Source organism: Fonsecaea erecta, assembly GCF_001651985.1.
Source record: "Fonsecaea erecta strain CBS 125763 chromosome Unknown Scaff16, whole genome shotgun sequence".
Classification (NCBI taxonomy): Eukaryota; Fungi; Ascomycota; class Eurotiomycetes; order Chaetothyriales; family Herpotrichiellaceae; genus Fonsecaea; species Fonsecaea erecta.
The window spans coordinates 174849-198146 of record NW_017387259.1 but is presented as its reverse complement, the minus strand read 5'-3'; the positions used below and the strand labels follow the sequence as shown (position 1 = coordinate 198146).

General features: G+C 52.3%; 4 protein-coding genes across 4 annotated transcripts; all 4 read left to right on the top strand.

The window, feature by feature from the left end:
- Positions 1-580: 580 nt before the first annotated feature.
- On the top strand, positions 581-2308 carry AYL99_11791 (hypothetical protein; the record flags this gene model as incomplete). The annotated part of the gene is made up of 1 exon (XM_018843296.1): positions 581-2308. One exon carries the CDS (start codon positions 581-583, stop codon positions 2306-2308), a length of 1728 nt encoding a protein of 575 aa, XP_018687398.1.
- A 6969-nt stretch (positions 2309-9277) lies between these two features.
- On the top strand, positions 9278-9790 carry AYL99_11790 (hypothetical protein; the record flags this gene model as incomplete). Its single annotated transcript, XM_018843295.1, has 1 exon — positions 9278-9790. The coding sequence occupies one exon, from the start codon at positions 9278-9280 to the stop codon at positions 9788-9790; it is 513 nt and encodes a 170-aa protein (XP_018687397.1).
- Positions 9791-12692: 2902 nt separating this feature from the next.
- On the top strand, positions 12693-13947 carry AYL99_11789 (hypothetical protein; the record flags this gene model as incomplete). Its single annotated transcript, XM_018843294.1, has 4 exons — positions 12693-13027; positions 13076-13224; positions 13287-13528; positions 13585-13947. The coding sequence occupies 4 exons, from the start codon at positions 12693-12695 to the stop codon at positions 13945-13947; spliced, it is 1089 nt and encodes a 362-aa protein (XP_018687396.1).
- A 4192-nt stretch (positions 13948-18139) lies between these two features.
- On the top strand, positions 18140-20182 carry AYL99_11788 (hypothetical protein; the record flags this gene model as incomplete). Its single annotated transcript, XM_018843293.1, has 1 exon — positions 18140-20182. One exon carries the CDS (start codon positions 18140-18142, stop codon positions 20180-20182), a length of 2043 nt encoding a protein of 680 aa, XP_018687395.1.
- Positions 20183-23298: the final 3116 nt, after the last annotated feature.

Genomic DNA, 23298 nt, shown 5'->3' with positions numbered 1-23298 from the left:
AAGTTTGGTCGGGCCTGGTCCTTTTTTTTCATCCTTCAACTTTTCAGCGAAAACCTGCCACTTCTTGATTTGAGTCAGAGCCACTGAGACACAGAGACAACCGTTTCTTAAATGTTTTGATTGACAATCTACCCCTTCTCAATTCACCCCCAACGAGTCTGAGCCACTGGGGCAAGCGGAAAATCCCTGTCTAAGAGTTCTGATCGACGATCCACCACTTCTCCATTCGGCCGAACGAGTCTGAGTCACTGAGACAAGCAGAAAACCAATCGTCTGTCAAGTCCCTGATTGACCATCAACCACTTCTTGGTTGGTCCTGCCTGGTTTGAGTCACTGTGGCAAGCACACAAGGCCAAGATTCCAGGAGGTCTTCGCAAGAGTGAATTCTCACATAGTAGGCAGACGGGACTGCAAATTCAACAAATTCAATTTTGAGGACCTTTCGCTGGAGTCATCTCCTGGTTTTCTCCTCCAGCATCTTTCAGTTAAAATGGGGAAGAATAAAAAGGATCCCGCGGGTTACCCGTATCGCCGGAGAGAACAGTCTCGACATCTCCGAGAATCCTCTACACTATCCACCATGTCTAATACAGCATACTCTGCTGCGGCTTCTGACGCGGCATGCTCTACGAGTCCCGCTCTCCGCCAACTCCGGGATAAAAATGCTGCTATAGCTAGAAAGCGAAAAGAAAGCTCGGAGGAGTATATACTCAAAGATCATTCCCTGGAGGAGGTCCGTCGAGACCTACGAGAGCACTGCAGACTCAAGCTCGAATTATGCCGCTCTAAGAAGGAAGAACTAAGAATGGAACGGGAGGTGATTGAGGAACAACGGGATCTAACGACAGAAGATATTGAACATTACGAGACGCACATGCAGGAATTGGAGCAGGAGATGTACATTCTCCAGAAGGAACCAGATCGCCTTGTTGGAATCGCCCTCCTCGCCAACCGCCAGAATCTTGCACAAAGCTGGGTACATCTAGCTAATGCATACGGAATGGCCCTGGCTACCATTACATCAAGTATGGGCATCAGCGGAAAAGATGATAAAATATGGCCTCATGGAGGACGTGAAGAGGTTGACCAGACCAATTTTCGTCAGCTCTTAATTGCCCGTTATGAATCAGGCCAACAAACAGACCACAGATGGTGCCCCATCACAAAAAGACATCACCATTACAGCATGATACGAGCTGCGCACATTATACCATATGCTCTTGGTGAGACTAACGCTGCCTTTCTTTTTGGCTTACCTCTTGACAGAGGCTATGAGGCCATATGGAATCCAGAGAATGGCTTGTTTCTTCTGAAGGCTATCGAAGAAATGTTTGATCTTGCAGTCATTCAGATCGTACCAGGCTTGAAAGAAGACCACAAAACGCCATGTCTCAAAGTGGTCGTCCTGGATCAGTCATATCCTTTCGGCGAAGATATAGCAGGTAGCTTGGATGGAAGGGAATTGGAATTTCAGGATGGTAATCCAGCACAACCAGCAACTGAGTACCTCTATGTCTCGTGTTTGCTAGCAGCACTACGGAGGAAGCGGTGGGGCTGTCAGGGCTGGAAGGACGACTACAGGAAGCTGTTTGAGGAACCCTCATGGCCAAAAATTCCACTTAACCTTAGCCGCAGCAGTTTATTTGCTCTCGCCACTGCGTGCAACGATATCGGTCGCTTTGAGGAGATCCTGAAGCAGTTTAACTTCGAAGAGACCTCTTCTTCAGCCAGCTCCGAGTTTGACGAAGCCACTCTTACGCTGGCGCTCTTCAGCAAACTCCCCGAATTTGATGAGTTCGGTGAGGTGTGGTCGGAGGATAGTTTGACGGCCGAGTTGAAGGCACAGAGAGACGAGGCACAGGCCGAGTTGGCATTGCTAAAGGCGCAGAAAGACCAGGCAGAGGCTAAGCACAACAGAGAGAGACACATGGCACAGGCTGAGTTGGCCTTGCTAAGGGTGCAGAAAGAGCAGGCAGACGCCAAGCGCGATAGCGAGAGAGACCTGGCACAGGCTGGAATTGCCGTGCTGAGGGCGCAGAACGACCTGGCAGAGGCCGAGCGAGAGAGAGAGAGAGACCGCGCACAGGCTGAGATGGCCGTGCTGAGGACACAGAATGATCAGGCAGAGGCCGATCGCAAGAGAGAGAAGGAGCAGGCAGAGGCTGAGCTTGTGGTTTTGAGGAGAGAGAAAGCGGACTTGGAGACGCGCCTCGCTGAGTGCGAGTCTGAGAACGTACAGCTTCGCAGGCAGAAGGAACGAAAGCCCTCATCATTTGGTGAGACAATATTAGCGAAGCTACGACGATAGAGAATACGCACGTATTCTGAGTGGCCTCTCGCGAACATCTGAAAGCATACACGTCAAGCCCTCCCCAACGGGGACTCCCGTCACCGTGCCCGCCCTATGGTGGTTGACTGATAGGAAGGAAATGACATTGGAAAACGTGTGCACGAAGACGAAAGAGGGATGGAACTGAAATGGAAAGGATGAAAGGAATCAACATGGAGACCATGCGCACCCTTGGTGAAGGATGTGTCAGAAATGGTGGAACCGTTGAGCAAGCGGCCGTGAATGCGGCGACGTCGACAGCATGTATCCTACTCTCAGTTTGCTTTCAATTCACCTCGAAACTCAGAATTGGCTGTGAGAAAGGCATTGCCACGACCTTGTGGCAGCAACATCGTGCCTGGCTTACTACAAATATCTCTCTGTCGCCAATTCCTCCATTCCTGCGCACCTTTTACATACTCTTTTGTCCTCCACTTCATCAATTCAATTGCTCCAAAGCGTGGCAGCTGGGGCGGCAGCATTCTCCTTGCCACCAGCACAGAGACTGCGACTGTGTTGCTATCGTTGTCTCATTACCTCACCGACAACGACCTGTGAATTGCCTTTCCATCATTCATTTTCAATCATCCTTTGTTCTGCAATTCCTCCTCATCTCATAACTATCAGATATCTACAATCCCTTCTTATTTCACTATCACCCACTCTTTTCTAATCAGTGTCCCCTCCTGCCTACACAACCCTCTTATCTCGGAGCTCCTAACTCTTGGTCTGGAGGTGTTATGCTGTTGTGGGCAACAACACAGGTAACGAGCAACCGGGTGACGTGAAAATGAACCACGATGACTATGGGGATCAGGACCCCTAGCTCCCGCCTGCCATTGAGCACGGAGAAGATGGCAACCCAACCAGCCCCGACATGGCTCCGTTTCCATTCCCCACCAATCAAGCTTCTCTCATCATCGACTTGACGCAGACAGACACGGATCCAAAGGAAGCCACAAACGCACCGAATGCCATGGCAGGGAGGATTTCACCTTCCCGTGGACCCAAACACCCTGATGGCACTCTGTCAGAACGGAGGCGGCACTCTCTGCGTCTGCGCCGTCTGCCTCAGGGCTCACTCCAGCGTGATGTTGACCCGTCGCAACTCGGACCACGGCTTTCCGCCTCACTCGCTAATTTTCCGACTCGACAGAGACACGATGGTTTGAGAAGCTCTGCAAAGTCTAGGAACAGTATTTCTTCGACTATCGACGATAGCGGGATGGTTCACTGCGGAAGATCTAAAGATCTCCGCCCGTGGGCGAGAACCGGAGTCCATCTTCCTACTTCCGCCGACCCAGGGAGCTTGTAGGTGGAGCGACGAAAGATGAGGGCCGCTGTGAAGCCACCAACCGAAGGGAATGTGACAGACCATGGCGGCAGGGAAGTTTGCACAGGTGCATGGATATCCTTTGCCGAGGAGGCTCGGCGCTTGTGGACAATTTTGGAGGCCGGCATCTTCTTGAGACAGAAGGTCAGTTTAACTTGCGAAAATTAAGGGTCTCCATGGTGTCCTGGGGTTCATAGACACATCTGAGATGGAATGCCGAACGGGGCGTTTTGGAATGCTTGAAGCATTTTCTCAGCCTTTGCTTGGTTTGATCGGCAATATGCTCGCACAATGGTGAGTTCTTTTGGTCTCTGCCTTGTCTCTTCAACAATATGCCAGCACGACGGTGGAGCTAGTGGTGGGTACTGATGTTCCTCTTCGCTTGAGTTCGACTCGGTCACAGCATGGCAAACCGGTGATGGCAGCGAGTGACGCTCGCTTGTGCACTAGGCGCCATTGCTTCTACATAGACAGCATCACCAACCACCTCGTTCAATGTCTTCTCATCCAACCTTCTCTGTCTCTTCTCTCAGGTTGTGGGCCTTTGGGGGACGATGGCTGGAACCGACGACGACGTACACGTTCATTCATGCCCCAGAGCAGGACAATGTGCGTGATTCAAACTAATACAAACTAATGAAAACCTCGTGCCTGGTCGCCCGGAAGTTCTGATGGTGTTGGACCGTGTATGGTGGTCTAGAATGGGCTGTTCGACTCTCTCTGTGTATCTGTGTATCTGTCTGTCTCCCATCTCTCTGTCTCTCTCTCACACATTTACGCACATATTTTCTTCTCGTAGCATCTCATGGCCATCGCGTGGGTTCATGCCAATAGGTGGAGGGATGATTGGATGTTGGTCAATCGGTCAGTCTGAAGGCGAAACAAGCGAGCATAAAAGGAAAGGAGGGGTCGACCATTCATTCTTTCTTCCTCTCTGCCTTGCTCCAACCCGCCTGGACCATATTCATACACATACATATATGTAAACAAAGAGCCTACCTCACCTCTCCCCGCTAATTCTCCGCCATTTATTCGTGTGAATATATACATATTAAATCCGTCAATTTTCCTTCAACAATTCGGACGAAGCCAACCGGGTCCCGAATAGGGACTTAATCGGGTGCTTTGGATGATTGTTGAATAACAAAAAAAAACCACTCTGTCGCGAAAAATTGCCGACCGGAGCAAGGTTTTCACTTAGATCTCTCTCTCTCGAACACACCGCAGAAATAAATGTGGATGCGATCTTGGGAGAAAAAAGTGTTTTTTTTGCTCCGTTTCGAACCCCATAGAGAGAGGGCAGGGCAGGGCAGGGCAGGGCAGTCTTTGGCGGGGAACAAACACTGAGGGCCCGAGACGAGACCAGGGAAGGGAGATCGTCTTCAGTATTTAAATTGTTCCGCTTGGGGCGCAAGACTATCGAGTGTTTGTGTCTGTGTATGCCTTTCGCAGATAGACACTGTTACGCCAACCTGCTCTGGTGATCAACCAATTGACTCTGTTGGCTTGGCCGATAATTTTTGTTTGCTCACAGACAGCCCGCCAGCCACCCGAGGGGTTGCATTGGCAGGCTACAGTTTTCCTGGCGGTTTTTCGGGTCGTAGCGGTGCTGCTGGCCCCTAGAGCTCGCCCCGGAAGGGCCAAAGCCTCTGCGTATTTCCGCAACTAATCAAAGGCGTCGGCGGGAGAGTTGCGAATAAAACCGCAGAGCAAGATTCACCTGCGTGGTGACATGCGTACCTCACTATCTGGGTTTGCTAATCCTTGGTGTTCGTATACATTTCGTGTATCCATCTCATCTACTTCGTCATACCATTCTGGCACTCGGATCTATACGAGTGCTGCATACTGAGGAAACAGTTGCGAATATAGGCACTGCTACGCAGTCAAGACCAACAGATGTATGCTCATGCTATATGCACGACACTCCGACCCCTCGCCGGGACTGGGAGAATCCAGATCTCTTTAACTAATGGCAATCCTGCGTGTACTCCTCCCTCCGTCAATGGCCCTTTGACGTCCCCTCGGTACCTGCAATGTCCGCAGAGCTTGAATGCGTCTTTGTTGAAACTGGGACGGCAACAATATGCCGGTATATCCACGGAACGCCGATGTTTGAGGCCGAGTCAAACCGAATCGCATCATGGCAGCGCTGCCCCCACCGCCTGCAACCCACAAGCCCTTCGACTGCACGACGCGTGCTACTTCCTGGGGCGTTTTCTTTTCTTTTCCTTGGAAATGAGAGACGTGTTCTTCAAGGTTCCCTGCCCGCACATATCGGTAGCCTAGCTCGTCCGTGCCATTCGAGTACAGATCCGGAAAGCGTCGGTGCTCTGGAATACCGTACATTTGGGGAGAGAAGATTCGGCAGCTTTGGCCCTGCGGATGACAGCCTTTCGCGCGCAGCGTGAGTCCGAGTCCGGGAGGCCGTAGTGCGCACGCCTAGGGGGGCGACTGGTTGGCCCTCTTTCTCGCTGTCACTGTTGCAATGGCGGTTACCATAGTCAGCGGGATCGAGGTGGGGACGAGCAACCAGGTCCGATCGTCGGACGCATGGTATGAAGCACACATTTGAGACGTCCAAGCTCTTCGACGCGTCATTCGGTCCCGCGATCGAATGCATGCCGCTCAACCGTCGCGAGGAGAGCTAACGCGCTTATATTTTCTCGGTTGATGTCGGCGCCCTGAGTGTTCCGGCCACGGTCGCTCCCATGGAGTTTGTCAGAAGGACTGACGGAAGCAGGCTCGATGGTAGCATCCGCAAGGGCTCTATCGCTCTCCAACAGTGTTTTCTCCCAAGCTTCATCGTGGCCTTTATGTCGTTACGGGCGACCGTCTCGTCGTCGGTGATTTGGGGGCAGCACGCTCGATCTGCGGCGACTCTAGGACGCCTCATCTAGGCACAGCGGCGAGGGGGTTTTCACGGAGTGCTGTGCAGGGTTTAAGAGCCTGGACTTCGGCGTGGAGCAGAGGTGGGCTTTGGGGAGCACACAGGCGGTGACGCCCATGCCGGGAACTGGGTCGAGATGAGTCATTGGTGCAGGAAAGGGCCGATAAAAAAAAGTGGACAGAAGATACTCCTCACTATTTGCTTGAGCTGAGGGTGTCGTGGCTGGGGGTGAAATGAAGAAACAAATGATTAACATCAAGACGGCGCTGGACTCGATAGGATAAGACTCCGAAGAGGAGATACTATGGAGTCCAGATCAATGTGGCATGGCCCAGTCTATAGCGCGCTTTGTGTTTTTTTTCTGTGACGTACTAGGCAGCTCACCCGAGTGTGTGCCCTGGTCCTTCACGGGCAAAGTATGACGAGTCACTCAGCTACGCCTGTTTAACTCACACAGTTTTCTGACACACATTTCATACAAACAGTTAATTCCATCAATTGATTCTGTATACATGTCCCCCAATGCGATTAGCCGCGTGCCGCCCGACGAGCCTTTTGGTAGTATTCGTCGGCGTGGTGATCTACGCGGACACAGGCCCTGCTCTCCCAGTCTATTACCCCTCGATGTCCTGGCGGATGGGGGACATCGGTCCCACATGACCCGACTCTCTCTACGAAGCAGAAAGACGATGAACCAAAGGAGGTGCCCACCTCTTCAGGTCCAAACTTCCATGATAATGCACATCTGTGTGTTACGTGAGGAAGTCGCTTCAGAAATCCCATGACAACGCATATCTGTGTATTTTTGGAGGAGCCGTAGTAGATGACCAGGCATTGTAGCGTCCTCAATGCAGAACGAATGTGTGTTATTGGACATGTTGCATAGTTTCACTCGTTCCACGGAAACCGACACATGTGCGCCGTTAGTGATAAAAGAGTAGCAAAGATTCCCTATTCAGCTGAGGCTCAAAGGTTCATGACAATATACATCTATGTGTGGTTGGTGAAAGGGGGCAAGGTCTGTGTGTTTGCACATAGTGAGAGACTAGCCTCGGATTGAAAGACTTATTGCAATGGGCCATGGATTCTGGACACCAAGAGGCTTGCTGTGGTGGGCACTTTGGTCGCACACAGGTTCCGCTTGTCGCTCTACCAAAGCTATGGTGACAAAAGTTCCAAGGGGCTGATTTCCTCATTCGGACGCTCATGAACCAGCAAAGCAATTCGTTCCTTTTTTTTTTCCAGGAACTTTTGCAACCCTTGCTCCCATCCAGTTCATCCTCCAACCGACTCTACTCGCCATATTACCCCTTTAATGCCGGTGCAGTTAATTGTCCATATTCGCCACTGGGACCTTTGGTGATCGTGCCCTTTGGCAAAAAAGAGAGGTGCAGGGACATTCCCGTTACGAATGTACCTAATGCAAGGCCCTTTGTGTCCAGAATCCACTGTCAATATTAATTGACCCACTGGACCTTTTGAACTCAAGGGCGCTAGCACATCGGCTGAAAGCAGTTGTGTCCAAGGCCGTCGTCGAGGCACGCTGCGATGGCTCGACAGGGGGCCTTTGTGGGCCCTCTCACAAACGAACACAAGGGCGTTTTGATGGAACTTTCGCCGTCGTCAAGGGTCGCCGCCTCACCTGAACAGAGATCCATTGTGATCCCTCCCAACACTAATGCACGGGGTGTGCGTTGTCAGGGAAATTTTCCAAGCGACCCTCCACTAAACACAGAGATGTGCGTTGCCATTGGATTGTTGCCCGGTTAGACCTGTTTGCTCAAAGGTTGTTGTCAAGGTCTGTGGACCTTTTTTTTGACAGGGGTTCCAATTTCGATGATCACCCGCACGCTTCGACCGGGGACCCTTGTGAACTCCGCCCACAAACATGTAGGTGTGCGCTGTCAAGGGAATTTTGAACCCAGCGCGCCGACATGCCTGATCTACTATTCGTCCTCCACCAAAATACAGATTTTTATTTCTCGTGGCTACTCCTGCAGTGGAGCCAATGAGAGCCGCATCGGAACCAGCGATTGCCAATACCATTGACTCTTCCTTGTTACACAGAGACCCACCCGTGCGATTCTGGCCAGACACGTTATTTCCCACTGCTATTACCGGTCTCCTCTGTTTTCCTTGTGTCCACTTGGGCCCAGAGGGTCTCTGTGCCCCACCACACACTGGATGGGACATCGCGGGAGTCTTTGGGCTCGCAGAGGTTCCCCGATGCAGCAGAGTGAGGAGATCGGAGTATTGGGACACCTTACCGCGCCACGAGCGACAGAGATGAATGAGAAAGTTGAAGTCCACGAAATAGTATCCCGGCTACGACACGGCCGCATTTTTATCATCAGGCTGACCTTTGCCACGGCGACCCAGCACAAGGAGTTTCCCATGGAAGCGTTTGGCTGCACCCCCTGTTGCGCTACCTAGATCTGTGATTGAATGGATTGAGTCATAAATTACAAATAGGAACGTGTTTTCTTCCAGTCTGGGTTGTCTTTCACTCTTCTATCGATCCTATTGAGTTCGGAACCATCCACCAGGCTCGACTCTTCCAAATACCGAGTCACCCAAGTCTCCAGTCACGAGGCAATTGCCTCGAGCAAACTCTCTGCCCGCGGCCATGGACAGTTTCTATTTATCGCCAACAGCCATGCAAAGTTTCTATCCATTGCCTCCGACAACGGAGGTGGGCCGCACCCTACACACCAACGTAGCAGCCATGTCAGAATTGCATCATGGGAACAAGCATCCGGCCGTCGTCGCAGCCTCTCAACCCACCGCAGAGGCGCCGGCGAAGCAGTCGGTCCGGGAGAAGACAAAAAGATCCAGCAAGGCCTGTAACTACTGCCGCAAGTCCAAGCGGAAGTGCGATGCCAAAGGACCTCCGTGCGGACGCTGCATGCAGATCCAAGAGTCGAAGTGGAGAAAGAGCCTCAAGGGGCAAAAGGAGGCTGAGAGTTGCCTTTACGAGGACGCCGATGGTGGGAGTGCCGAGCGAGGAACAAAGAAGCCGCCATCCATGGAGTCTGCCCAGCCGCACCGTCCATTCGACGCCCCAGGAGAGCAGATGAATCCGACGTTGTTAGGCCATGGGCACTCACAACCCACCTACTGGTACGCCACTCACAACCATTTCTACCACTGCCCGGCACCAATACCTTTACCTATCACACATCGCGTATTACAGAATGATGTAGCAGACCAGTCACAGTCATACAACGCCTTTAGGTAAGGCGCCCGTCCCAACTGTTCTCGAGGTCTCGCCGACCGCGAACGGTGGCAGTTCCAGTTGCCGATCCGAAGGTGGTCCACCTCCTGGGTTTTTCCTGAAATGAGACGGTGGATTCGAGTACACGTCGGTGTCAGGCAATCGCGGCGGCATAGGGCCCATAGGTGGTGTGGGCGGCTTGGGGCAACAGCTGGTTGTACCCGCCGAACCAAGACTCGTTGGCATGGATGAGGGTGTTGGGGCGGTCTGGTGGTGGAATCTGAGAGATTGGGTTTGCCGCGTCTTTGACTTCGCCCCGGGCCATGAAGGGGAGCTTCACTTGTACCAGTCTTTACATTTGAGTCAATCCATCGGCCGCCTTCTTCCTGTGCTTGATTTGCATACTCCCTAATATGGTTGTGGCATGATGTGTATGGCGGTGTAGCACGCTTTATATCTGATCACGCTTCATGGCAAGTAAAGACCTTCCCGACGGGGCCAGCCGACCCTGTTGAGGCCTCCTGCTTCACGAAGACCCGTTCCCCCCCTTCTCGGCTGCCCTGTAGGCCAAAGTACTACAAGTAACGGTCAATCAAAATGTTTCTTTCATCCCGTGGTCAAACTCCCAGTATGCCGCTGTTTGAAAAGAAAAAAAGATTTCCACTGGCGGTTAGTTCTCTACGGCCGGACAAGAGAGAGAGCCTACTAAGTAATTATTACCGTCCGTAGTATTCGAACAGCTAATCGGCCTACCAGCCCCAGGTGCCGGCCAACGCCTAATAAATAACCTGGAACCTGGCAAACACCTAAGCCACTAGGCAAGCCCCCCAAAACACAAACACAAATACTGTACTCAGTACAGTCCCCCGGCGTTTCTCGGCCTTGCTTATTCGCCCTACGTAAATACGGCACGAAGGCTGCACCGGCTTGCGGCCTACGAGCACAGACCCAGCCCTATTCCCCTGCTACTGCTCGTCGTGCTGGCGTTCATAAAATGCGACAACAATTCATCAACGACGACGGCAACGACGGGTTACCTGAATCACCCGGTTCGGTGACGGGTTTTTGGTGCATGCACGCATGCTTGCATGGTGTTGCCGGACCTGTTCCTGCTCGACGGCCCCCTAGCTCTTTCTCGCATCCCTGTCGGACTGAAATTCCTCGCGGTCATCAAGCTCAACGACCCGTGCAAGTGTTCTCTTTCACCGTTTCTTTGGACCGAGGGTTAGTTATTGACCAAGATCGACTGAGGATGGTTATCAATCACTCAATCAATCAATCAATCAGTCAAGAGCAGCAAAGCCACAGAAGTAGCCCCAATTAATCTCTCTTTCTTCTCGTCTTCAGATACAGAACCGGGGAATTGGAGAAGGGACGGAGGGTTTCCTGTTACTTGCTGATCGGCTCCACAGGGGCCAACGTAAGTTTCCAGACGGCGGTAGGGATGCGTGAAGACAGATAGACTCAAGGTCGGAGGTGCTTCCCTACAAGTACTCTCAGCACCCAGCGGTCCGCAACCTCCCACATCCGCAGGCCGCACTAGAAGACTCTCTCACGGCATGAATTTTGGTTTCTATATTTCATTTCTCCGTTACTTCAATCCCTTCAGCGATGGCAGTGTGATTTAGCGCAGCTGGAGGGCATGGTGGGCCGAATTACAACAAGGCCATCATCGAGGGTGTGCTCAGGCAGGCCATTAGGGACGTGTTTACGCGCACATAGGACAGGTAGTGTGAGACAACGGCCATGCCCTCCTCTTGGTACAAAGAGGTCCGTATCTAGAAGATGTGAGATGTCTGGATCCTCTCTCGCTTCCTCTTCTTCCAGTCCCGTCCCCCTTTTCAAGTCAGACCGCGTCGAGTCGCTTCCGGAATCGAGAAAGCATCGTGAACAAGCCGCTCGGAATGACGCGATGCACTGCCGCCGTTCTATTCACGGAAAAGACCTCCAACCCCACAAAGGCAGGGCTGGCATAGACGCTCAGGACCCTGCAACCTGGCGCTTATGATGAAATTTGGCAAAAGGTCAGTTTGCCGTTCAATGTCCAAAACCCGCGTGGCCGATCTTTAGGGCGCAGCGCTCCCAGTTGGAGCGCGAGATGGTGCCTCCCAATCCCTTCGACGATAGACCACACCACCCACAACACCATCCGACAGTTGGCGTTGCCGCTGACATTCGAGGAGGAGAGCCCACGGGTCGCGGCCGGGGAGCGACGAAGAAGGGGAGTTGACTGCGAACAAGTCCAAGAACAGTGTTTCGACAAAGTTCAGCACAACTAGCTGCTGGCTGGTCTCGCACCCACCTGACACGGCACGCATAGATGGACCTTCGATCGCTGCCGTGTACGGGTCTTTGATGGCCGTCCATGTTTGACTGCTGATGGGAGGTCTTCACCCACCAAGAGCAACTTGGTTTTGACAGAGTCATCCACCAGGTTCATCGTGTCGATCAAATGAGCCGGCAACTGCGTGGGTTTGCTCTGTCGCATAAACAGCCGAACCAAGCAAAAGGCTCAGTCGCTGTGAAGCTCCCAGACGACCCGTGACTCGTGGTGGCACGCACGAACAGTCCTCCACATGCACCAGAATCGATACAAAAAACTGTCTTTGTTGACTGGTTGAAGTGTTCAAAGGAGCAAGTGAGAACTCAGGTTGTGAGACAGACAAAGACATGTCATGCCGTCATCGTGTCGCTGAGCAGCGCCCGCGTACTGAGCGTGACTCAGAGGTCCAGAGTCTTCAATCTGCTGAACTGACCGGGCAGGTCAGCCGGGTGTGCGCCCCAAACCTTTATCAGGAAGGAGTAGCGAGGTATAGTCGCGTGAGAGGTTCCTTGGAAAACAATCAATTCAATCATCGATCTAGTTCCGCAGTCTTCGTCTACCTACTGTCGCTGCATCCTCATTGCGTCGCCGCCTCCGACAGCAATGCAGAACCTTCCTCACCGTCGCTATGGCGATGCTGGACTTCAAGCCGCGTTACCACAAGCCGCATCTCATTCACAAGTACCATCATCACAAATCGCCCCCGTGAGTTTCAAGCCCATCGACTCAACAGAAACCGTGTCCTCGGAAACATGGATCAACAGCACCCACACGTCTTCTGACGATGCCCTCACCGCGTCCTTTATTGTTCGAGACGTACAAGCACGCCTATCTGGGCGAGTTCCTGGTCCAGAGTGGAGCGCACATGGAATGACCTCTTCTGGGTGGGACATCCTCCGAAGACTTCTCAAAGACAGTGTCAATCACGACAAATTGCGGTAAGTACAAAGGCTCATTATAAGCTGAGCTGAATCTGATGCGAATAGGTATGACTATTTCCCCGGGACCCAGACCTTTGTCCACCGAATGCCTTCCCACACCCACGACTTGGCCTGTAACGGCTTCGCTCAGATCGTCTTGAGAGAGCTCACCTGGATATGCCACGGTGCACCGGAAAAACAGCAGTTCCTGCGCAGTATTAAGAACTGTTGACTAGTGATGTGGATGGCAAACAAAACTGAGACGTTCATCAACCAGATGCTTTCCTCTGCTGTCGCGGCAATGGATTCTATGGACTTGTAATAGAGGTGGCATATGCGCAGAAATCCAAACAGCTCGAGAAACTGGCCCAGTTCTACCTCTTCGACGCCCATCTTAACACTCAAAAGGTTGTTGGTATTGCTATTGACTATGATCGCTCCAAGAGAGTCACTTTACACACTTGGCAACGCGATAATTCTAATGCAGCCACCAGTGGCCGAATTCAACACTATTCTCAAGTGAGTTCCTCATCCTGCCCACACCAAATCATATCGCCATTAACCTTGATACCTAGGAAGTGCGAACTGAGACTGGCGCGCGAGTCTCTGGCCCTCCTCTTCAGATTTCTGTGTTCGATATCGCACCACCGTCCTTGGTACCGTCCTCCCTCCATGGCGTAACTATTCCGATCTCGCTTGAAGGACTCTGTGATGATATCGAGCTAGGAGAGGACGCGACTACGCAGCGTGAGAGGTATGCTCTAGAGAAGGCACGAAGATTTCAGACCTTGGGTGGCTTGGACTGCAACGATTGTGACTCTTCTGAAGAAGGTGAAAATGAAACTAACGCAGGTACTCGGAGAGTTGATGAAGATTACGTTCTAAGCCGGGCCGGCCTTGAGAGCCCCGAGTCAGGTCTCCCCAATTCAAACCTGTAGCAGAATTGCCGACGCGGCCTACAACTGAAGGCAGAGGGGTCCACCGTCGGTATATGTTCTCTATTGAGGTGACTTTATCGAAGCAAGTGGTGGAATATCGGGCGCCTTATCGAGATCTGGTAGCGACGGAAAATCTTCTCACACTGCGGCAGACGTGCAGAATATGCAGAATCATGAGCGTGGTAAATGGCCAGGACCTCACAGCTAGAAGATAGACAGACAGGTAATCAGATGAAGGAAGAATCGATCTGTGGGGGAAGAGAGCAAAGCCGCAAAGCGTCAGCTGAGTGTAGGTATCCACGCTTACTCTTCAGCTGCCTCTATTACGGAATGTGAGCTTAACCATAACCGCACAGCCTGTCGTATCGCCAACACGGAAAGTGGCTCATCAATCCCCCTTGCTACTATCCAAAAGACCCCAGAATACCCCTGTCCGGCTGCCTCCTCCCGGCGCCTCGAGTCCAGCATGAAGGCTTGCTTCCATTTCCATCGCTCTGACTTCAGGGTAGGCCGGCGTGTATCTCGAGGCCACCCTCTAGAGTGCCACCACATTGTATTGTGTCTTCTCGTTATGCAGCATCAGACATACTAGGTTGTATCGAGTGCGTAATACGCGCGTAATGTACAAAGCCAGTTTTCATTTCCGTCGCTAATCCTGGGGCCCATGCTTTTGAGGAGCAGCCCTAATTATGTCATTCATCAATCCCGCCGTTGAGCCCCAAAGAAGCCTCGCTTTTACTCAGCACTTCCAGGTATCATCATCTTCTTCCCTACTTGGCCTTAGCGCTACATGCTTTTATAGCACTTATTCGTCCCACATGGGCATGTCTTATCACTCCCTCGTAGCTGTGCTATCCGTCCTCCATCTTTCCTTAACCTAAAGTAGCTATCGCTTAACTCCTTACTGGCGTCCATAGTGATCTTCACGAGGATACCGATATGATCTTCGCTATCGGCGCCGATATAGATCCACACTTCGCAGTTCAGATCGAAGGAATAATTAATACACCGCGCCTACGTGTCTGTTTTGCTCACGTCCAGGACTAATCCGTTACCTAAGGGAGTGGAGTAAAACGAGTGGGGTCCGTCAGAGGATTCTAGGATGGCGCGAATCTTCCCCTTATACTCGATCACGAACACGTCGGCTACCACGGGTTTGATAGTGCGTAGGTCCTGCCTGCGGAGGCCGGTGTCGAAGACTTCGAATCTGTGGCGCGGCGGGTTGCTGAAGGGTCGGTTGTGGCATCGCGGTAGGGCGCAGTTCCTGGAGTGACACTCCGTCTTTGTGAATCTGTTGAGGCACGTACTGCTGAGGTATTTCTCATCACATTGATATTGCTAGAATATACTCGAGTTCCTTGTCTGTGACGTGCGGGTACGGAGGATGCGTTGTGTCTCGGCGGCTTGCGAAGGAGAGTCTTGGGGCTAAATCGGTGCTTTGCTCTTGGCTGGCAGAGACAGTGTCGAGACTGGGGTGGCCGCTGTACGCCGGAGCAGTGTCGACTCCCGCCCTGATCGACGACGAGTTTGCGAACGCGTGTGTCTGGGACTGAGCTGGTCCATGGCGAGGAGAGGAGATGATTCGGGATCGAGCCGGGCGGGTGGGGGTAAGAGGCCCAGAGGGTGCGCTTGACGTGAATCCTCATCTGCCGCTGGCATGGAGCAACAGCAGCAGCGGCCTTCCACGAGAACGATTGGGATGCTCCTCATCCATTGACAACTAATCGTCAACGAGGTCGTCGGCAATCTTCCAGCAGTTGACAGGGGCCTGGTATGTCAATATGCACCCCTCGCACACGTTTCGGGCACGCTTACGGGACGGCAGTCGGCATGGCCGCGCTAGCAACGGGTGAATTTGGTTGTGATTTGAAAGGTGTCAGTGGCGACTGCGTCGCACATGGCAACGGTGACTCAGAGCAACCTCTGACACGCTTCGGGAGGGTGGCGAGGTGCAGATATATATTTAAATTGGAAGTGAAGACAAGGGGAGGATGGAGGGGATGAAGAGCGGGAAGAATTGTCGAGGAGGCAGAGATGACCTGAGATGTGCATGCTGAAAGAAACACGCACTCTCTGTTGGGAATATTTATGTATGTGTATGTCACTCACTGATCGGATGACATGTGTATCACTCATCCTCTGAGATGTATGTCACCTAGCTAGGTGATGCATGTGGGTGACAATAGACAGGAGTGAATATCCTCCTCCGCTATTGTTCGCATTCACCTCAGTGCCTTCACCGAAGTGACACACGCCTGATCAGCCTTCGCTTTCACAACACCGACGCATCTGTCACCCACCCTGGCACCCCAGCCACACAGGGAAAAAGACATGAATATTCGCATTGCCCCTCGTCCTGATTCCTCATCCTCTTCCCATCTCACATCATGCTGAGCGTGGAACCAAAGTAAAGAGGCAGCAGAAAGGTTGAATTTGACGATGCCGTTGACCATTTTCGTGAATTCTCCGAGGCCATGTCGCCGTGAATGGCCAGAAGCGAGAGACCGACGCTCGACAACCGCCACGGCAGGGTCCCGTGTTCGTGACCGTAGCTTGGATAGCGAAGAAGACCTCCTCCAACGACGACAGATTCGTCTTGATAACCCATATTACGATGCCGACCGACAGATGAGAGGCAGGAGAGAAATCGCAGAGAGAGCACCCGCTGCGACCACATCTCGCTCACACGATCGTCGTCAACCGAACGACTACGACGGGATGCAAGATTGGCAGCGTGCTTTCTTCGAGGGCCGATCACGCACACAGCAGCTTGCGGCACCGCGGGGGGTGCGGGAGCCAGTTGCGTTGCCCACCCACCAGTCCACAAGAGCTTCCCATGCAACAACACCGGTCTCTCATCCGAAGCCCAACACGACGAGGACCCAGGTGATCGTGACGACAACAACGAAGACCAAGAGAGGAAAGGAAGCGGGGCATGTCACGAAGATTGAAATTTCACGATGGAACGGGTCAGATTCGGCCAGATGCAGTCATCCGTCCTGCAGGTCAGTTCGTTAGCATCCAGGACTGGAGGACAGATGCGGTGAAACAGGGTTGAGGGAGTCAGTGCTGGAAATGGTTCAGCGTGCTGGAGTGGAAATGGCAGTGTGATGATAGCGAGTGGCCAGATGTGCAACTCCACAGAGAGGCATCATGTTGCACGACATGCATGACGTTGATAACTGCATCCAGAGGGTACAAAGCAAGCCATCAGAACTCGACTTGCCACCCTCACATTGCTGGAAGTGGGCGATGGGAATGAAAATGTGAGCCATTCACATGCGACAACTCAAGTGATCAGGCATAAGTACTGTAGGCTCAAATACAGGTCGAGCCAGGAAGGGTCTGAACCCACCCTCCCAGCCCACATTTCTTTCCCTTGCATCTCTTTAGAACATGTCAACTTTAGTATCGGCTTCGGTCTTTCCGCTCGGTGGATCGGTTGGTGGGTGCTGGGGATAGACAAGGATGTTCATCACAGCAGATGAAGTCGAGGAAACAGTAGACTTTACAACCCAGGCGACGACGACGAGGTCAGAAAGTCTCACGTCCAACTCTGGCGTCCCCTGATGGCGCCGTCGGCGGAGTCGACAAGAACCTGCAGCATGGCAAGCATATGTGCCGTGAGAACGACATTCGCGACTTTAATCGTGGCCCTGCCCTCTCACAGGCTGCTGAGCTTTGTGGAGCCTGTCCATGCCTGTCCGGTCGAGCTTGGTGGTTTGAGGTGCCTGGAAGGGCGATGGGCAGAGGACATGGTCTCCATGGTAATCTGGCACACATCCCAGGGAAGGTACTGGAGAACCGACTGGTTGAGTTGGCTGTCTTTGATGAAATCTGTTTGGTCAAACTAAGTCACTCACTGACTGTTTCTTCACTGGGCTGACGTCATGTGCCCATGTCGGCCATATTTTGATTTAAAAAGGTCCTCTCGATCTTTCTTGCCCTCTTATTTTCTCGACCGAGCAAAGACCTGTCTCTTCCATTTTTCTCGGTCACCGACTCATCTTCTACGCTTTTCCTTCCTGGCTTTGCACCGCCTAATCACCTCTCGCCTCTCGCCTGCTGGTGGCAACTTCAGTTCCTTCAATACCATCACGGAATCACCCTCGAGCTGGGCCGATTCTCACCACTCCCACATTGTCTGTACTCGCTACCGCACACAGCACAAGCTTCCCAACTCTTCTCCGTCATGGAATCTCTTGCATTATCGGATATATGCAGTGAGCCGTCGTCCACGTTTTCATCCCCAAAGAAACGAAACCGAGGCGACCTTTCTTCGAGCTCTGAAGAGTACGTCTTCGATAAGAATGTGGGCGACAGGATAAAAGGCCGTGTCCCCGGATCACCAATCCACTCCAGTGAGGGACTCGACATCGAGACCTATCGGGTGGGAGGTCCTGAACTCCCCATGCTCCCTATCAGACATCTTGAGACGCCCAAGGATACTAAAAAGCTGTTCGGCGATCATATCGGAAATGATTTAGCTCAGATTTTGAAAGAATATTCTCTTTGGCCAACAAATCCGTTCTTTGATATGATCACTCTGCTCAGTCTGGCTCGTCCCGATGCAGAACCGCATACCTATGTTTGGACCGAGCTACAATGGTATGATGGTTGTCAGCAACTGTGGACGCAAGCTGCGGATAAGATGCGCTCGAAGTTAAAACAGCTGGGACATCCCGAGATCAGGGTGCTATTAGCAGATCCGCGCGCGATGATTACACCATTTAGTAAAGCGATTCCTATTCGAGACCCTCTCCTCAAAACCTGGCCTTCAGTTGCCGACAAAATTCTCAAAGCTGTCTCCGTCAGACAAAGCTGGCTTACTTTGGATCTGTTGATCCGTGGAAAGGAATGGTATGGAGGAAAGGACGAGGAAAAGTTCAAAGCGGTCCTTCTGATACACTTCGACACCCAGGATGACTGGGAGGGTTCCTTTCTACAGGAAGCTAGAAGCGCCATCAGCAGCGACCCTGTCTACCAGCAGAGAGGTGTAGAGCTCGAGATCCTGCGAGGATATTTGGTAGGAGGTGCCAACAGAACATTCGATACCGATCAACCACCTGCAGTCGGGCACGGAGACGACCTCTTTAATACTATCCCATACATGGGAGCAAGCATCTGCCCGGATTCGTATGTCGGATCTGGTTCTTTTGGCTGCGCTATTACATTGGGAGACTCTGCTACCTATGGTCTTACCGCCTGTCATGTTGCACTGCCGACATCTGACGGTCAAGTTACCTATGCTGATCCCACAGCACAACGAAATATACCGCCTGGACTTGTGAAACTCTTACCTACCGGTGCGGCTTTCGGGAAGATTCCCAACCCCCCGGTGATAAAAATGCCATCCAAGAGCGATCTTGAAGCAGTGAAGAAATATCACCAGGATGAGATCGACGCAATGAATGAAATAGTCACCCGGGAGCTCAAATACGTGGAAGATCTGATAAAGGCAGAGGAGCCAGGAGAGGAGCCATTAATTTCTGGACAACAACGCGACAAATATGAAAGGTATATGCGCGAGATAGTAGGCCATAAGAGCTTACTATCGAAGGCCAATAAGCTTCTCGCAGACATCGATTCATCACGGTGCTCGCTTGGGCCTATCCGTGCGTTTTCCGGCTTCCGAAAGGACGAGAACACTGGAATGATCCTTGACTGGGCTCTCTTTCCAATGCATTCTTCGAAGGGACCGATCCAGAACAGACTACCTTCGCAACCTCCTCACCCTAAGGACCCTAAGCGGTTAATGGAAGAACATTTATTGGGGTTTTCAGCTCCTCTAGGTGGTGAGACTGTCTACAAGGTCGGAAGAACAACCGGATTCACCACTGGCATCGTCAACCCAGCTCCAACATTCATCCACAAGCTCGAGGCGCCAAGTACGAGGGTTTGGCCGGGGGAGCCCGGCAGCCAGAACCCGCAAAGTCCAGAACTTAGTAGGGCTTCGGTAGTAGGTGTCATTCCAATCAACGTGGATGGGAAGTTTCTTGGCCCAGGTGATCCCGGGGCTGTCGTTTTCGATGCTGATGGTATAATGAAAGGACTTATCGTGGCTGGTTGTTACCACCATAGGGTGGCCTATATAACACCCTCGCCCGACCTGCTGAAGGATATCAAGATGATGACTGGAGCGAAAGAGATTGCCTTCCCGAACCCTAGGTATCCGTCAAATCGACCGATGGGGAGTCAAATGCTGATCACAACGAGTGACTCGGTTCAGGGGTGAACAGGAGAGAGTCGACCCCGCTGAGGTGTCTTGTATGGGTATCGCAAGAGACAGAGAGTTTTGCTACTTTATTACAGTGGGACTAGAGCCTTGCAAACAGGCCAGGCTCCTACGAAAACTAATCAAACGAGGACATCGGAGGAAGCATTTGTCGCTGGGGCTTCGAATGCTGATATAGGCAGCGTTTTTGAGAGTCAGCCTTCTCCCAGTTAATACCAGAGCATGAGTAGAACTTGCGCCTCCAGATGTACAAGACTTTGAAGCAAAAAGAATCAGATGAGGCTATTCTACCAAACGTGCCAATGGAAACAGATGTCCACCCACGAAACTGCGGCTCAGGAGAACTTTTCAACAAATCGCAGAACAGGAAATGGGACTGCAAGCATGTTTGCCTCCTTCTTCGGCGGTCTGTGAACCCCACATCTGCCTGCCCAGAACCCAGACGTGCTTCGACGGTCGACTCACGAAGCTGAATGCTGGATGTTGGTCGCGTCCAGATAACCGGTTCTTCGGCCCCAGAAGGAGATGGTCGGTTGACCAGATGGGCTGCCGATGTCGCCGTCACAGATTGGTCGCTAACCGTCACCGCCAAATCCTCCTATTCCAGAATGTGACCCTGTCTTGTTTGACGGCCATGCTGGCTCGCACAATTTCTCACCTGGTAGATCACAGCAAGCCACAGCTCAACAGCACCATCCGCGGGGCTTTTGCAATGACGTGACGGGTTGGATCAAGTTGACGGGGCCCCTCATGTCGCAATTTTACCCAAGCAGGTCTTACTTCAGACCAGCTAACAAATCAAAGCTGGCATAGGCGCCCTTATCTCACCCTCCAGCTGCAGCAAGGCCAGTGGATGCGCCTGTTGCATATGGTTTGTTGTGGTAGAACTACCTTTTCCCTTGCTGAGTGTTTCTCGGGAAGAAAAGGGTAAGCCGCCGGCACGATGGGGTGGCTTGCATCTCTTGTCAGCTGTTGATGGGGTGGGGCCAGTTCCGTAAGGTATGATGCTCGTGTCAGGAGTTGAATCGTCGAACCGGAAGGGGTCGGAAGGGAAAGGAAGAGTACTATATTACTTCGATCCTGCCGGGTTGCATCCGTCCCGTACGTTGGCCATGTTAGTATCGTCCCTCTCCTGATCTTCCCTGCATCATCAGCAACCTCCTCTTGCCAGTGTGTATCGTCTCGGGCTTCATGTCGATGTGTATCGGGAATGCGCATTGACACATGCGTAAGAGTCTGAAGCTCTACTCATTCAGCATCTGATTGACATCCATCATAGCGGACACGTGGCGAAGCTGGGCTTCGAAGGACATCTCGGCGTCTTCTCCGGGGGAGAAAAGTTATGTCCAGCAGGCCAAAGCACTCGAGTAGAGGAGGGAGAAAGCGGGCCTCGGCTAGAGGCAAGACAGGCAGGAATCCTGTAACAGCGGTTAGCGTGCGAGTCGCATAAGAGAAGGTCGCGAACAGATCGGGACACACGGCGCGCAGAGCGCTTGAATTGATGACCATGTTGGACGGTTGCTTTGGCAGCTTAACCATGCCAGGACCAGCGGCGCCACATGCGAACATAGTCGTGACGTCATCAAAAGAAAGGCGCATGTAACAAACTCTAGACAGGCGCAGGCGCAGGAGACAACACGCCTGAACAACCTAGGCTACTCGACACCCCCATCCACCCACGAGCTCTTGAGGAGTGCATTTGAGCAGAACGAAGTCAGATATCCGCAGATTCAGCAACTCGAAATGCTCATCCGCCACCTCATGGGGTGGGACAATCACGAACATTCATCTCTGGCACGTTTCCCCCTTGGCTGTTGTGACATGATTGTCATTCTGTTTGTTAGTCGAAATGGACTGAATTGTCGGGCACAGCTACTCCTACCGTGCATCCAGCCTCGCACCAAAGGTCGTGTTGCCGACACGGAGGAACATTCTGCATGCCCTCACGCAGATGGCACAGTTGAGGGTTCAGCTGGGTGACTCGGACGAGGTGCGCCGCCTGGTTACCACGCCACACGTACATTCGAGGGCAACTCCAGAAAAAAGACTTGATGGCCTGCGTATTTCCAAGAACGAATCGACTCCGATATATGCCGCTCGAACTTACTCTCTGGCCGACTTTGATGATCACCAGACTGGCAACTTTGACATCCCGTTGTTCATGATCTATCATGTTCAATTTTAAGAGTTGGTTTAAATTTTCGGCCTCATCAATTATGTGGTCTGGCGGACGAAGGGTCGTCTCCTGTACGTCGAGTCTCCTTCCTGGTGTGAGGGTCCCAAAGGTCTTCATAAGAAGCCACCGTCCTCTTCGACGGGTCAGACACACAGAGAACAAATCAGACATCATAGCTCCTGCCTGCATATCCTCCACTTCGCAGCCGGGGGCTTGCAAGCATTCCAAGAGTCACACATATCTCGCATACCAATCGCAAGTGTCCGCTACAGAACCAGGCTATGCTGGTGGCACACCGTCACGCAAGCGAGCCCCATGGACCTTCTCAACTTCACCACACCACATATCAACGAGCCTAACAAGCCATGAGAGGATCGAGGCAAAGAAGAGTAACGGGAGCTAATGCACTGCGTTCTCCACCCTTAGTCGGTGAGAAGTTCCAACTCCTACGCGACACTAATGGGAGCACAGAGACAACACCCGTCGAGTAACACCTACTATAGCAAGCTTAAGGAGGCGGTCGGGCCTAACGAACCCTTGGCTGTGGCGATTCCTCTCGCTACACGCCCTTAATCAGTCACAAAACGCGTCCCTACACCTACCACGATTCTTAGTCACCACTTTCGTGTCCTGCGTGTACAGCAGATTCTGGCGCAGATGGTATCTAAACAGGGTATGGAGCTCAAAATCACACCCCTCCGGCCTCGGACGTCTGATTTGGTGGATTACGCTGCACATGCCCTGGGACAACCACAGTCGATTGACTATCTAAGCCAGCACCAGCTTGACACGACGGCAGTGGACTCGGAACCGTCGTTTGAATCCGTTGTCGGCTTTCACACACCGGACAACATCTACATCACCAGCTATTATATATCATATGCTTTGAATAAATGAACCGGGCAGGCGACGCAGGAATCGTGACAGATCTGAATGCTCG